Source organism: Dendropsophus ebraccatus, chromosome 15 (assembly GCF_027789765.1).
Source record: "Dendropsophus ebraccatus isolate aDenEbr1 chromosome 15, aDenEbr1.pat, whole genome shotgun sequence".
Taxonomy (NCBI): domain Eukaryota; kingdom Metazoa; phylum Chordata; class Amphibia; order Anura; family Hylidae; genus Dendropsophus; species Dendropsophus ebraccatus.
This window is the reverse complement of record NC_091468.1, coordinates 16,392,123-16,407,115: the sequence shown is the minus strand read 5'-3', so window position 1 is coordinate 16,407,115 and position 14,993 is coordinate 16,392,123. Positions and strand designations below refer to the sequence as shown.

General features: G+C 43.1%; 1 protein-coding gene across 2 annotated transcripts; it reads right to left on the bottom strand.

The window, feature by feature from the left end:
* Positions 1–1,113: 1,113 nt before the first annotated feature.
* Positions 1,114–11,492, bottom strand: LOC138774277 (transmembrane protein 229B-like). Of its 2 annotated transcripts, none has more exons than XM_069955005.1 (2): positions 11,221–11,492; positions 1,114–2,113 (listed from the first exon to the last, which is right to left on the bottom strand). In XM_069955005.1, the coding sequence occupies exon 2, from the start codon at positions 2,080–2,082 to the stop codon at positions 1,615–1,617; it is 468 nt and encodes a 155-aa protein (XP_069811106.1). In that variant the 5' UTR covers positions 2,083–2,113; positions 11,221–11,492; the 3' UTR covers positions 1,114–1,614. The 2 variants fall into 2 exon arrangements, with proteins under 2 accessions (XP_069811106.1, XP_069811107.1); XM_069955006.1 differs by having other exon boundaries at positions 11,247–11,492.
* Between the last annotated feature and the right edge of the window lie 3,501 nt (positions 11,493–14,993).

Genomic DNA, 14,993 nt, shown 5'->3' with positions numbered 1-14,993 from the left:
GGTTACCTGAGAATCTCATTAGACAATGGAGATAATTAATAGTACAAATAAATACCAGCTAATCATCACTTAAAGGAGAAGTCCGGCTATTTTTAAAAGAGGCAGGGGGGAATTTGATAATGAGTAGGAACTTATCTCTCCCTGTGCTAGTGGTGAGCTGGGGAAGCGGCCTCGGGACCCCCGCCAGGCTCCGGGATCTTGGCACTGCACACATCACAACCCGGCCGATGGACTGGCCGCTCAGTGACTGGGGCGGGACACTGCTCTAGTCTGTGATTGGCTGATCGGTCAGTCCATCAGCTAGAACAGGCATTTTGCCCCACATCACAACTTGGGGGAAAGTGCCTTCCTGCAGGGGTCCCGAGGCCAGTCCCGCCGCTCATCACGGGTATCACGCTGGATGACGGATTTAAAAAATGGCCGGACTTTTCCTCTAAAGGAATTTTCCAATATTGCGAATTTATCCCCTATTCATGATCTTCTGTTAGAACAGAAAGGCAGGTCCCTTATTATCTATGGGAGCCAAAATACTGTACTCACCAATCTCCGGCAGCTCCCATGGAGAATGTATGGTGCCGTGGTGTACATGAGCAATCCACTACTCTAGTCTATTGAGAGTCTTGGTTAGGGGATAGTGGATAGGGGATAATTTTGCAAGATAGGAAACTTCCTCCTTCACATAAGCCACAGCCAATTTTGGAGTAGTCACATAATTTAATATTAAAGGGGTAGTTTACAAAAAAAACTTTCAAATCAACTGGTGCCAGAAAGCGCCAGAGATTTGAAATTTACTTCTATTAAAAAATTTCAAATCTTCCAGTACTTATCAGCTGCTGTATGTCCTGCAGGAAATTATGTATTTTTCCCAGTCTGACACAGTGCTCTCTGCTGCCACCTCTGTCCATGTCAGGAACTGCCCACAGCAGCAGCAACCCCCCATAGAAAACCTCTCTTGCTCTGCAAACTGTAAAAAATACCACTTCCTGCAGGACATACGGCAGTTGATAAGTACTGGAAGATTTGAGATTTTTAATAGAAGCAAATTACAAATCTCTGGCACTTTCTGGCACCAGTTGATTTGAAATCAATCTGACCCCCCAAAACACTTGTACCTTTGGATAGCTGCTTTTGGCCCGTGCCAAATGGGAATATCTGTGCCCTAACTTTGCACCACCCCTCCTCCCCGCCCTCTTCATCATTAGGAATGCTCCAGGCAGATTGCCTCTTATTTCCCACCTGTGGCAGCCCGGCACATGGGCTGGATCGTTAAGGACCTGTGCAATGTTCAGCATGTAGAAAATGTTCCAGTGGCATTCCTAATGATGAAGAGGGTGGGGAGGAGGGACGGAGGGGTGGTGCAAGTTAGGGCACAGATACTGTTGGGCACGGGGCTACAAGTTTAAAAGTAGTTTTTTAGGACAATAACTGCATCACCTGCTGAACGGACCCCAGGACAGATCTTGGATTAAAAGCAGCTATCCGAAGGTACAAGTGGTTTGGGAGGGTCAGATTGTGGGTACAGAGTCGCTTTAAGGCATATTGCTAGGTGGGGGTCCAGCCCCAGTTGATTAAGTGAAGGCATGTAGATATATACTGTAATTCTGTATTAAAATGTTATTGTTCTTTGCAGTTTTGGATGAATTGCAGTCTTAGTGTATTTTTGATCACCACTCGTTCTGCTATCATACAACCAAAATACCAGGGCACGGCATACTCCAAGGTTATCAGCCCCATTAGGTTTCCATTGAAGTGAGAGTAATCCCATGGACAGGTATGAAAAGTCTTTAGTAGGAAACCAGTGGAGAACTCCCACACGTATGTCCATAGAGTGTATAAGAGACATCTACAGAGCAGATGGCAACTCCCTTCCAGATAGAGAGACATTCTTTCTATGACGAATATCGCTGTCCCATATATAAAGAAGGCCCAGATGCTGCTCACACCGATCAGCTTACAGTTGCAGGTGGCCACAAAATCCCAGGTTGCGGTGAATATTATTTCACATAGAAGTCCATGAATTGCATAAATGTAAAAACGCCAGAGGCCACTGAGATTTCCGGATTTCTGCTTCTCGACAATCATGTTTCAGTGGAGAATCACCAAACCTGAGAAACTGGAATATTGTCGAGATATTAGAGATCATGGCCAATCAAAATGATAAGTGTCTTAGGGTACTATTACATAGCCCGATAATCACTGTGAACGAGCGTCGATCTGCTAGATTACTGTTCATTTACTGGGCCTATTACACAGCCCGATAATCGTTTAACAAGGGCTGCCGATGTCCTTGCAGCCCTTGCTTAAACTGCATACATTACGTATCCATGCTCCAGGGCTCCTCTTGCTGTCTGCTTCTCCCCGAGTCCCGCGCGCTGCAGCTTCAGAGCGGCCTGTCTTAGCTGACAAGCCACTCAGTCAATCACTGGCTGTGGCGGTCCTGGCCAGTGATTGGCTGAGCGGCCTGTCAGCAAAGAGAAGCAGAGCGCAGGAGGAGCCCTGGATCATGGATAGGTAATGTACGCACTTTTCAAATCTTCAGCCGTCGGCCACTTACCGCTATTACACGTACCGATGCGCAGTCGGTGCCCGACAATTATAGGTCCAAACCTATATCAACGATCAGCCGATCACCGATGTCATCTGCTGATCGATGTGTTTATTACATGGAACGATATTCGACTGGATAGGGCCAATTTCGGCCGATTATCGTTCCGTGTAATAGTACCCTTTGGTAAACTCTTTTACCAAGGCCAGGTCTACAGGACAATTTTGGCCAAAACAGGGTTTGGGTACTCTACAGTAGAGATTAGAGAATCTCGAGAATGCTTGGGTTTGTCCAGCCTTAAGGAGTCCTGGAAAACATGGGTAAAGCCTATGGCCCATGGCCATAACCATGTTTTCCAGGCAACCTTAGGGCTGCATCCAACTTCTTCAACCGCTTGTATTTAAATGCTGCACACTTGCAATCAAACGAACCTGCGCATGCTCGAGATTCCCTTATCTCTACTTTGCAGTAACCATGCTGCCTTACAACTTAAGCTGTAAGTTGAACTGCAATGCAGGGTGTGGCATGTAATAGTGAAGAAATCCCAGCACTCACCAAAGTAATTTCTGCAGTTTTTTTACATCCCGGCAGTATAGGTTACAGCAGGATACAGTTTGGCACAATGTGCCAGATGATGAAGGCCATTGCGCCAAAATGTGACCTACTGTAACTTATACTACTGAGATGTAAATAAACTGCAGAATTTACTTTGGTGAGTGCTGGGATTGAAGATGTCACTTCCTGGATAAAATGGTGTTGTCACTTCCTGGATAACATGGTGATGTCACTTCCTGGATAAAATGGTGATGTCACGACCCAACTCCCAGAGCTGTGCGGCTGTGGCTGCTGGAGAGGATGATGGCAGAGGGATGCTCAGTGTCCCTCCAGTGCCCTGTGTCCCTCAGTGTCCCCCTGCCATCATCCTCTCCAGCAGCCACAGCCCGCACAGCTCTGGGAGTCGGGTGGTGACATCACCATTTTGTCCAGGAAGTGACATCACCATTTTATCCAGGAAGTGACATCACCATGTTATCTAGGAAGTGACATCACCATGTTATCCAGGAAGTGATATTACCATGTTATCCAGGAGGTGAAGCCTTGATGTAGTAGTAAGTACAGGGAAAAAAGCACTTTATAAACATTTCCCGTAATAAGTGTATATTGGTGATTTGTATAACTTTTGAGGGGCAATACAATACAATACAATAATAAAAATTATTGCCAGACTTTTTTAAGAATCTACAAGATGGGTGTGATGAGTTGAAGAGGTTGTATCAGAATAGATGTTGGTAGTACACTATTAAGCCCCTATTACATGGGGCCGACAGCAAGCAAGGAGGAGTGGGTGAGAGCCGGGGGAGGTGTGGGTGGGGCTGCCCGGGTGATTGCCAGATCGTCCGGGCAGCCCATAGGAGACAGCGGCGGTCTGCTACCGCCGCTCCTATTACACAGAGCGACGGCAGCAGATTGTTAACAGGCTGATCGTTGGCATTTCAGCCTGTTGACAGACAGCGATCGTGCATGTCAGCTGATCCTTGTCTTCTATTACACTAAACGATCGGCCGTAATGGTTGGTTTCGGCCGAATATGGTTCGATAATCACTTTGTGCAATAGGGCCTTTAGAATATGCTACCAGTTTGTAGTCAACTAAGGCATGGCCACTATGGGCACTGTGGCTCCTATACACTTTAAACTAAAGTCTTGTGGCCATGAGTAGAAGGTGAATGGGAGCCAATGGAGATAAGGATTGGACGTGATGGATTATTACTGCCTGACCCTTTCTTTTCCAAGAGGTAAGTTGGCTCCAGACCAGTCTGGCAGCAGTATAACCAAACCACCCCACGCACACACATAGAGAACACATTATTGTTGAAGTGTATGGGGAGAACAAGAGTCATTCGCCCTACAGTTATTAAAAGTGTATTAAAAGTGTAGAGGCAACATTTGAAAAGTGTTGTACCACTTAGACTGCTGTCTGTTTTTTCTGGGTAGTCGCGTGGTTGGTCATTCAATAAAATGGGCCATTGGTATGCCTTAAAATCACACAACATATCATATGGCCACTTAGTGTCATATAGTTCACTATACCGAATGATGGGTCATCCCAGGAGTAAAAATATCACCTCCCCTAAACCATAATCGGGACCAGATGCATTTTTAGACATCATCACAGAGGATCTCCGAGTGGTTAATCCAATGGTAGGTACTAAAACCTATAGAAGAGAAATACTGCCGATAACGGTGGAAACAGTGGTTTTGGATGTTAATGACTATATGAATATGTGCTTTTCTATTCTCGGAGATAGAAGACTTTATGAGATATTCCCTATGGACTCTAGCGACAGATTTAAGGAAGAGCCTGAAAAGTGGGTTCTACAAAGTATTCTCTGTTAAATTAATTAACACAAAGAGAATTTCTGATTCCAGAACACTCTGATAAAGCCTACCGAAAATCCACATCGGCCTCATACTAATAAAAGGGAGACAGATTGTATCAGATATAGACAGCCTAATTCAGAATATCGATAAATACATGGACATGGTGCTCCAAGATTTTTTACCACTTTCATTACCGTATTTTCCGGCATATGAGGCGAATGAGCGTATAAGACGACCCCTGACTTTCAAGAAGATTGTCATATGCTGAAAAATGTCAACCCTTGCCTGACCGCAGCCATGCTGCGGTCAGGCAGGGGTTGACTGCAGCTAAACTAAAAAAACAAACAGTTAACTCACCTGGGGCCCGTTCCCGGCCTCTGTGTGTCTCCTGTCCCGTTCCCGGTGCAGGCAGTGTGACGTACACTGACTGTGCTGGGGATCCCAGAAGTTCTCTCGGCAGCGTCTCCGAGCTTCTCCCATGAGACGCTCGACTGCTCGGGAGAGCTTCGGGGATCCCCGGCCCTCAGGTGATCCCCGGGCCCCAGGTGAGTTAACTGTTTTTTGTTTTTATTTAGCTGCAGTTAACCCCTGCCTGACCGGTATATCCGGAGCCTCTGTCATTCTTCCAAAGCTCTCCCGGAAGCCGAGCGTCTCCGATCTTCTCCAATGAGAGCTTTGGGGATCCCTGGCGCAGTCAGTGTACATCACACTGTCTGTGCCGGGAACGGGACAGGAGGCGCGCAGAGGACGGGCATGGGCCCCAAGTGAATTGTTTTTGTTTTTTTTGTAGTGATCGCCCGGTGTATAAGACGAGCCCCGACTTCAAAGAAGATTTTTCAGGGTTAAAAAGTCATTTAATACAGTATATACCATGGATACAACCAATCTGTTGCAAAAAAAAAAAAAAAAAAGGATGGAGTTGTTGTGGATACAGGCCCTCTTTTAGGGAGCATTAATGTCAGATCGTTTTATTCATCCATCTCCCATGATAAAGGGATTGAGGCAGTTGTATGATTTCTTGAATCTAGGGGTAACAAATATTGAGCACGTTATCGGTTATTCTTGGACTTGCTTTTTTCCAAGAGGAATATATGTCTGTTCTATGGGAAGAGCTACCACCAGCTCATTGGCACTGCAAACTTGTTCCTGGGTGGAAAAAGATCCATTGTATTAATACAAAGCATGAATCTTTACAAGTGCACACTGTGGGCACACTACATAGACGATATATTTGTCTTGTGGGAAGGAGACATAAAGATTTTTTAAGAATTTTGTGGATACTTAATATAAATTCAATAGTTTACTTTGCCCTTTTTTGGATACAAAAATCAGCAAGAAAGTTGGTGGTTTCCTTACCACAGAGGTCTTTCGAAAAAGCACAGTGACCGACAGTGATAGGTGCCACCCTGGATTTTAAAGTAGTGTATCAAGAGGGCAATATGGAAGCCTAAGAAGGAACTGTTCAGATGTAAGAACAAGCAGTAGGCCCTAAAACTTAGGGTAAGGTTTAGTTGGAAAGGATTCCCCAAGAGGGTATGAAGTGGATCATATCAATTTGCTTTCCAGCAAGAATAACATAATTTATTAAGAGCCAAACAGGATTGTATATATAGGGATCAAGAAGTTCAAGGAATGGGCCCACCTCCTCTATACTGTTGGGTATACTTCAGATAAAGTCAATGAGTAAAGGCCTGTACTAGGCAACAATTTTTCTGGGTTCTAACAGTAATACTTGCTCAGTGTAGGCAACCTATCAGTACTATCATATTATTGATATAGCACCACTCATTGCCATTGGATCTGCCTGGTAGCAGAAAGACCATTAAAAAAAGGTCCCAGAAACCCATTTAAATAGAAATAAAATGCAATACCACATGGGTGGCGCTGTTACTGGGGGGAAAAGGCAGACCCTCTCTTCTAACCCTACAAAAACGCCATTGACCACATTTTTATTTTTTATGATGTTAATCTCATTGAACGGTAGAGGGATTGGCAGCTTGTCTCCATTATGTTGATCTGTAGACATTGATCTGTAGACACTGAACTAGATAAGACGGGATGGGAAATGTCACTACCATGCACAATGTTAAATAATACCATCCCGGGCCAAAAGTCGAATTAATGTTTGACTAGAGTTCAAATAATGGGGTCACTGTACAGGAGCGTCATCTCACCACCAACAACTTATCATCAACTGAAAAAAGCATAAAGATAATATAACAATCATACAACAGATTGTAATATCAAGTACAATGAAATGTATAAACTTTATTTGCAATTTCTAGAGAACAAGAATGAAACTGTGCAGCGGGAACTATTGCCCTGATGAAGGTTCCCTATTTGTAAAACCACTGGATTCTGACTAGAGATGAGCAAACTTCTAGCATGTTCGGGTACTCTCTGCATTTGATTACCGGTGGCCGATGGTGATGCAGCCCTAGGGAGTCCTGGAAAACATGGATACAGTCTATGGTCTATAGGTGTATCCATGTTCTGCATCCAACTTCTTCAGCCACCGGTAATCAAATGCTGAGAGTTCGTATTCGGCCGAACCCAAATGTGCTCGAATTTTGCTCATCTTTATTTCTGATGTTTCTTGACATGGAAACTGCTATGTAAATAAAATAACTAACATTTTAATGGTGCGTTCACACCTACAGGATCTGCAGCTGATTTTCTGCAGCAGATTTCAGTTAAATAACTGAACACAGCATCAAATCTGCTGCAGATCTGCTGCAGATCCTGAAGGTGTGAACGCACCCTAAAGGAGTATTCTCATCTGAGAAAGCTATCCACTATCCATTAAACAAGAGATAAGTAGCTGATCACAGGTCCCAAGTATGGAAACCCAATATCCCAGAGAATGAATGGAGCAGTGGCATGCACACACAGCCCACACCTCTATTTAATGGCTGCTTTGTGGGTCCCTGGACTCAAGATTGTAGGGACCCCAGTGGTTGGACCCCCAATGATCTTTTACTTATGCCCTATCCTTTGGATATTGTGAATAGGGCATAACTTGTCCAGATTGGAAAACCCCTTTAAGAAAAACTTTTGTTTTGAATGGTTGGAGTCTCACTGCTGACACCCTCACCGATCAGGAGAATGAGCTGGGAGAATCGTATGTTAGCACATTTTACTCTCTGATGCTGCGTTTACACGGAACGATTATCGTGCGAATTCGCACGATAACGGTCGAATTCGAACGATAATCGTACATGTAAACGCAGCGAACGATCAACCAGTTATCTTTCAACATGTTCTCAATTCGTCATTGATCGTTCGTAAAAAATTTGCAGATCGTTCCATGTGAACATTCGTTCGCCGATTTAACCAATGTGTGAGATAGGCTTTAAGCGATCATAAAACGAATTTCCATACGATATATCGTACCGTCTAAACGCTGATCGTTATGAAAAAAAACAAAAACGTTACTCCGACATCGTTAATCGTATGATCGGGCGAATTATCGTTCCGTGTAAACATAGCATGACTTGCCTCAATCTCCATCCAGGTGACTCCATTCTAAGTTTATGGGGATGCCTAAATAGAGAAGATAGACAGCGGGGAAGTGTGGCACACTGCCAAACTTGTTCTCCTGATCGGTGGGGTCTCAGCAGTGACCAAACTTTTTAGATGTCCCTGTGACATGTCAAAAGTTTTTTATTATTAGAGTTAGGCTGGGTTCACACTATGTTTTTGTAATCAGTTTTTTTTTTTCATGTGCTTGCATCAGTTTTTATCCGTTTTTCCATTGACTTCCACTATAAAAAAAAAAATGGGTCAAAGCGCATCCTTTTTTTACCATACACAAAAATGTGGTCAAGTACGTTTTTGTGAACATTAAAAAAAAAAACGCATGCGTTTTAATCAGTTTTTTAATAATGGAAATCAATGGAAAAACTGAATAAAACGGATGCACACAAATGTATCCGTTTTGCCATCTGTTTGCCATCTGTACCAAAACGTAGTGTAAACCCAGGCTTTCCTGAGATGCACCAACCTTAAGCCCCATTCTGAGTGCAGAACATGCAGTCACTGAAGTGCATCCAGCAAGATAGTGTACAGTAGCATACTCTATATCCACAAGAATCCAAAATCATTAAAGTGATCTCACCCAGCTCCAGGAGTTACTGTACTGTACAGCAGCGGGATCTCCAGTAGATCTTCACCCCCAGGGACCTGCCTTCTGGGGCTCCAGACTCCTTATAATGATGGCTGTAGACAGTCACAACGCTATCATGTAACTATACAGAATTTGGAGCTCTGCATTAGATAAAGGGGGCTCTGACCCCTATAAAGATATACTAATAAACCAATCAATACAAAACAACATGATAACATTAGCATTGCCATCCTATAACCGCCCTGGTGTAGAGCACGTTGCCCTGATACCAGATTTTTCTAAAATATATGAATAATTTATTCAGTGTGGTATACAAAAAGCGTGCGCTCTGTTGTTTGGTCAACTTCCTGAGGTGGTTTGTAGAAGTTACAAAATCTTTAAGATGTTGTCACACAAGCTTCAGTAGACTTCCGACAATACATCTGATGAATTTTGTCTAGTTTCGGTTTCTGTTATATAATATATATATAAAAAATATAATTATTTGTTAATTAATTTCAGGAAGATTCCCAGTGAACCGGCCGTCATATCATTTCAGGAAGATTCTCGATTCCCAGTGAACCGGCTGTCATATCATTTCAGACTTCAGAAAGTTAAAGGGATTTTAGCCCAGAGAGTTAAAGGGAACCAATCACTCTAAAAACTCTGTTAGAGCTCTAAATACGTTCCTATATACCCCCAGCACTATTCCCGGACACTGTGGGGGAGATTTATCAAACTGGTGTAAAGTAGAATTGTCTTATTTCCCCCAGCATCCAATCAGATTCCACCTTTCATTTTCCAAAGACTCTGTGAGGCATGAAAGGTGGAATCTGATTGGTTGGGGTTAATGAGCCAGTCTCACTTTACACCAGTTTGATAAAATTCCCCCTGTGAGTGTTACTTATATGTCCTGAAAAACTAATATTACCACCAAAGAAAAAATGCTGACCCTGTAAAATTATCACAAAATGAGAAAATATTCTTTATTTATTAAAAATATACAATGAAATTTAATGAACAATGATCCACGACTGGAAAGAGTGATAAAAACAGCAAAAGAAAGGAGGCTGCCACAAGTGGACTATGCTGAGAGTATCAATAAATGTAAGGTGCAAATGACTAACAGCATAAGGCTACGTTCACACATACAGTAGCATACAAAAGTTTTTTTGGGTGGCACGTCTGTGTCAGGGGTGGTGCTCATAGTAGGAAAAAATTCCCATAGTATTATCAAAGTCCATTCTCGGCACTCACCATTTTCATGCTCCAAAAAAAAAATTTATTGTAGAAAATTCATCAGAAAATACAACGGCAACAGGACGTTTCGGCGTCAAGCCTTCCTCAACTGTCACACAAAGCATACAACCGGCCGTTTCATGACAGAGAAGATCATCCCGGTGTCAGAGAAGATCAGTACCGGCCACATGATCTTCACTGCCTCTGAATTAGGATGCGGGCATCCGAATTCCCCGCTGCTCACAATGGAGCGTGCGGCCAGAGCCACTCGCTCCATAGTATGCACTGACAGGTTCTCTGCGGCTGCTATTCAATGAATAGTGGCTGCAGAAAACTGACGTAATTTTTTTGCGGCACCGCTAGGGATCCCGGCCGGAGTATATACTATTTGTATACACTCCGGCCAGGATTCCCTCAGATACAGCACTGCATAGTACCATAGTAAATATACAAAAAGCGTTAGAAAATTTGAAATTAATTTAATTATTATGATTATTTTATTATGACTCCTTTAATTTGTTAAGAAAAAAATTGCTTAGATTTTATCATACAAACTATTTTAACTCTCTATAGACAGGATATTTTCTCGAATATATTCGCCATCTATTTGTAGATATATCTATATAGCTCTGGTTGTATGTAACCTTATCATGCCATTGAAGGTTTACGTCATCTTACTATAATACATGGTGCCCCCCCATAGATGACTAAGACATCTATTCTAAATTTTATTTTTGGAACTAAAGTAATATGAACCCTTATGTTCATATTTGTTTTAATAAAACAAGTATATACATCTCATCATCGTCACTTGACAAGTTGACCCCAGCCCATTGGACAGATGTAGCACATAATATCAGCATTTCTAATATCATATAGTAAGTATCCTCCATCCCTAGGGTTGCCCTAAGGATTTGCCGTATATAAAGTATTAGCTATGTATATACTCACAGAACAAAGACAGACATTGTTCTCACCTGTCCCTCTCCAGGATATGTTCTTGCCGTGACGCCGTTCACCACTTGACTACCTGTGACAAAGCTTAATCTAGTTAATATTTTCTTAGGTTACATACAGTACTCAACTAAAATAACATTGATCGATAGCCTGGATTGTGAAAGCTACTTGGAGATGCCGGAGGACTGAAGCCAATGTGCGATATGCACAGAGGATAGAAAGATCATCAATGAAGAAGATGGAAGCGCTCAACAGATGGTCAATGCTAATAGATCAGAGATTATTGCTTATCAATGGAGCAACGTCCAGACTTCACTTTATGGTGCAGATAGGGAGCCGCAGTGCAAGTTAACACATATGTCCACCGGTGAGCATATGGGAGGAGAAATCCAGGGCAGGATTACTTAGGGAATGGGAAAACATTGGGTAACTCAGACATGGAGTACCAACCAGTGTCAGGCAGCTTCTGCCAAGGCAAATAGGATCATGGAGGGCATGAAAGGGAACGTGGACTACTGTGTAATTTTTTTATTTTGGAGGAGGGGGGGGGGGGGGCACAAGAACAGAGTTGGAGCCGATTCAAAGAGGGCAACCGGAGTAATAAAGAGAGTTGAAGGACTACAGTACCTAAAAAGATATCAAAATGATGCTTATGGTTTACTGCCGGGGGGCGATCTGTCTACTTCTAAATATATCATAAATAATATATCTTTCCAATATCTATATCTAGGACTATTTGTAAGAGGATCCTCATTGTCATGAGGAAAGAAGGGTTCTTTACTGAAAGAGCAGTGAGACCATGGAGCTCTCTACCAGAGGAAGTGGTCATGGTGAACTCAATACTGGAGATTAAGGGGCCTGGATACAGTTCGGGAGGAACATTGGCTTCTACTTCATTGGGCATTTTTCTGAATCTACATCTCAGGATAAAACATTTAAATTAGATCTGTTATGTCTTAATTGAACGTTACAAACTGTATTATAATGTAAGGATAGACTGTCAATATTTAAAGTCCGGGGGGCATTTATTAAGACCAGCCAGTCTTAAATAAATCACTGTGCCCAATTTACTAAGAGGTAAGAGAGTAAATCTGGTGGGACCGGCACTTGCAGCAGGGCTTGCGCAGAAATCTACACCTGGTCCGGAGCAGGTATAAATTTCTGCCATGGGGCACTGGAAGAACACCTTTGGTCACCTTAGCCTTGGTCTTGGCCAGCACCCCCTTCAGAGTGGTATCTGTGGGGTGGTGGGACCCAGAGGGTTGTCTGGCAGCAGTGGGGCTGCGGGACTGCTGGGTTGCTCTCTCCTCGGGCACTATTGTTGTGGCGATGGTGGTCACCGTGCAGCACTGTGCCATTTTAGGTTAGGAACCCACACGAATCTGAAACTTTGAAGCGTTGTGTGGGCTTACACACTTTGATCAAATTGTACTGCTATGTTAGTATTAAAGAGTGCTGAGACGCAAACGGGCAGTGTGAACCTTGTGAATCTGCGGCCTGATGTTTCATACCTTAGTATCATGGCATATACCGTTAGAGGACCTCATCTTTCGCTATCTCTCTCCTAAGTTTGATGCATATGCGTATATTCTGTTGAATGTATTAATGTGTTAAATGTTTTTGTGGCCCTGCACGACCACTAGTTTACTGTTTTGTATTTATAACTGTTGTTTCAGCATGAAGATATTTTGCCTAGATGACTTTGAGAGGGGGGCAATTTGTCCACCATCTAGATTGTTCTAACCGAGCTGTTAGGAGACGTTGGGGGTGGTGGTTACATGAGGACACACAGTCCAGACAGACCACCAATAGGAAGGATTGTTTAATCTGCTGACAAGGACGAGCAGCTCCCACAGTTTCAATGTCGAACAGACACAGGCAGCCCTTTTATTATACCCCCTGTCTCTGCCTGGACCATTTCTAGGTGCTTAGCTGAAGGAAATGTACTGCCATGACACCTATTACCTGTCCTGTCATTGGCAGCCATGTGGGAGGACATGCTGTCCCTTGATGGTGTGATGATGTGAGGAGGACACACTGCCCACTGATAGTGTGATGATGTAAGAAGGACACACACCCTGATGGTGTGATGATGTGGGAGGGACACACTGCCCCCTGATGGTGTGATGATGTGGGGAGGAACACACTGCCCTCTGCTGGTGTGTTGACTAGGGGAGGATACACTGCCCCCTGCTGGTGTGATGATATGAGGAGGACACACTTCATCCTGCTGGTGTGATGATGTGGGGAGTCATCATATACAACAATCAGTCACCCCTAGTAGTTATATGAGGGACACTAACAGTGATATGTACAGGACATCCTCCAGCCGTATGTGTTACCTCTCAAGGCTTCTAGTTGGCAGATAGCTCTTTTTTTGCAAGGTTTTGGCAACCTAAGAGTGTGCAGGGTATACAGGACCAGCTGTAATATACAGTATGTGAGCAATTGTGCTGCAGGATGCCATATAGAACCTGTATCCTTCATGCTCAACCATATCTCATTTTGTATTCAGGCTAACAGGGTCCTAGAGCCTCATTTCTATCATAGTTTTCCCCAATAAATGTACAGTATTATTTTGCTCTAATATTGGAATCACTTACATAGATCATCATTACATCAGACATAGAAAGTTTCATCCAATTCCAACATCTCCTTACTTTCTCTATCAGTGCACTTTGTATCCTCCAAATAGCCGACATAACATTATAGCAGATTTCTTGTATCTTATAAAGGTCCGTTGGTCTCTTTGGTCTCTATTACCCTTATTTCTTACCCAATTTATGTGTTCATTACTATATACGTATCTTCCTTTGGTTGAGGTGAATAGTTCATGTGGTATATTTATAATAATTTACAGTAAGCAGATTGTTATAAGGCGTACAATTCACCCATATAAATAGTTCAGCACAATGTACAATTTAGCCCATAAATAGAATGAGAATGAGACACAATGGATTTTACTATAAGAGATTAGCAAAAACTTCCTTAGTATAATACGCTGACATTTCCAGGACCTCCAGAGGAAACTTTTGGCCGAGTTCTACAGATTCCTGTAGAAATACATGACTTCCATCTGTATCTTCATCCTCTCTAAGATTTCAGGAGCCCAAAGGGAGTGCAATGATGAAATAGACGATGCTGGCGGGATGATGAGGGGATGATGTCATAATACAAGTCTCGGTGGCGGTTGCATTGATGGATGGAGGTTATCAGTGTGCCTGTACAGCTCAGCCAGAGATGGTATAGTCACGGCGCCAGTGCTAGTTCAGCACACAGGTATGGTGGTAGTACCTGCTTTGTATTGTGGCCGGCTGCACAACCTGTCGGGTTGTGATGGGTCCCTTGTCACGGTAGTCCTGGACTATCGGTACCGACATCCACAGAAAGGGGAAAAGTAACCCAAGGTGTGCGGCTAGTGTGTATAGTTGCTGGGGAAAGGATGACTGAGTCCCAGTGATAGAAAAATATAACAACTTTACTGTATAGTCTCTAGGTAATACAATACACTTTTGCAGCAAATAGACAAATTTTTACACAAACTTAAGTGCTGAAACGCGTTTGTGCGGAGGAGATGCTTGAAGAAGTAGAGTAAAGTAGAGGTAGTTGTTGCGGTGCTTGAAGAATTGAAAGTAGAGTAGAGTAGCGTAGAGGAGAGAAGTTTGTCAAGGGAATCATAACCCAATGTAGCAATGTACTCTAACGGAACTTGTAGAGAATACTTTAGAGTGAGAAGTTACTTGTACCCCGTGTATAGACTTTAGTCT

What these genes read in the sequence shown, in the direction of transcription:
- LOC138774277 (XM_069955005.1), bottom strand. Translation starts at nt 2,082, where the DNA reads ATGATTGTCGAGAAGCAGAAATCCGGAAATCTCAGTGGCCTCTGGCGT.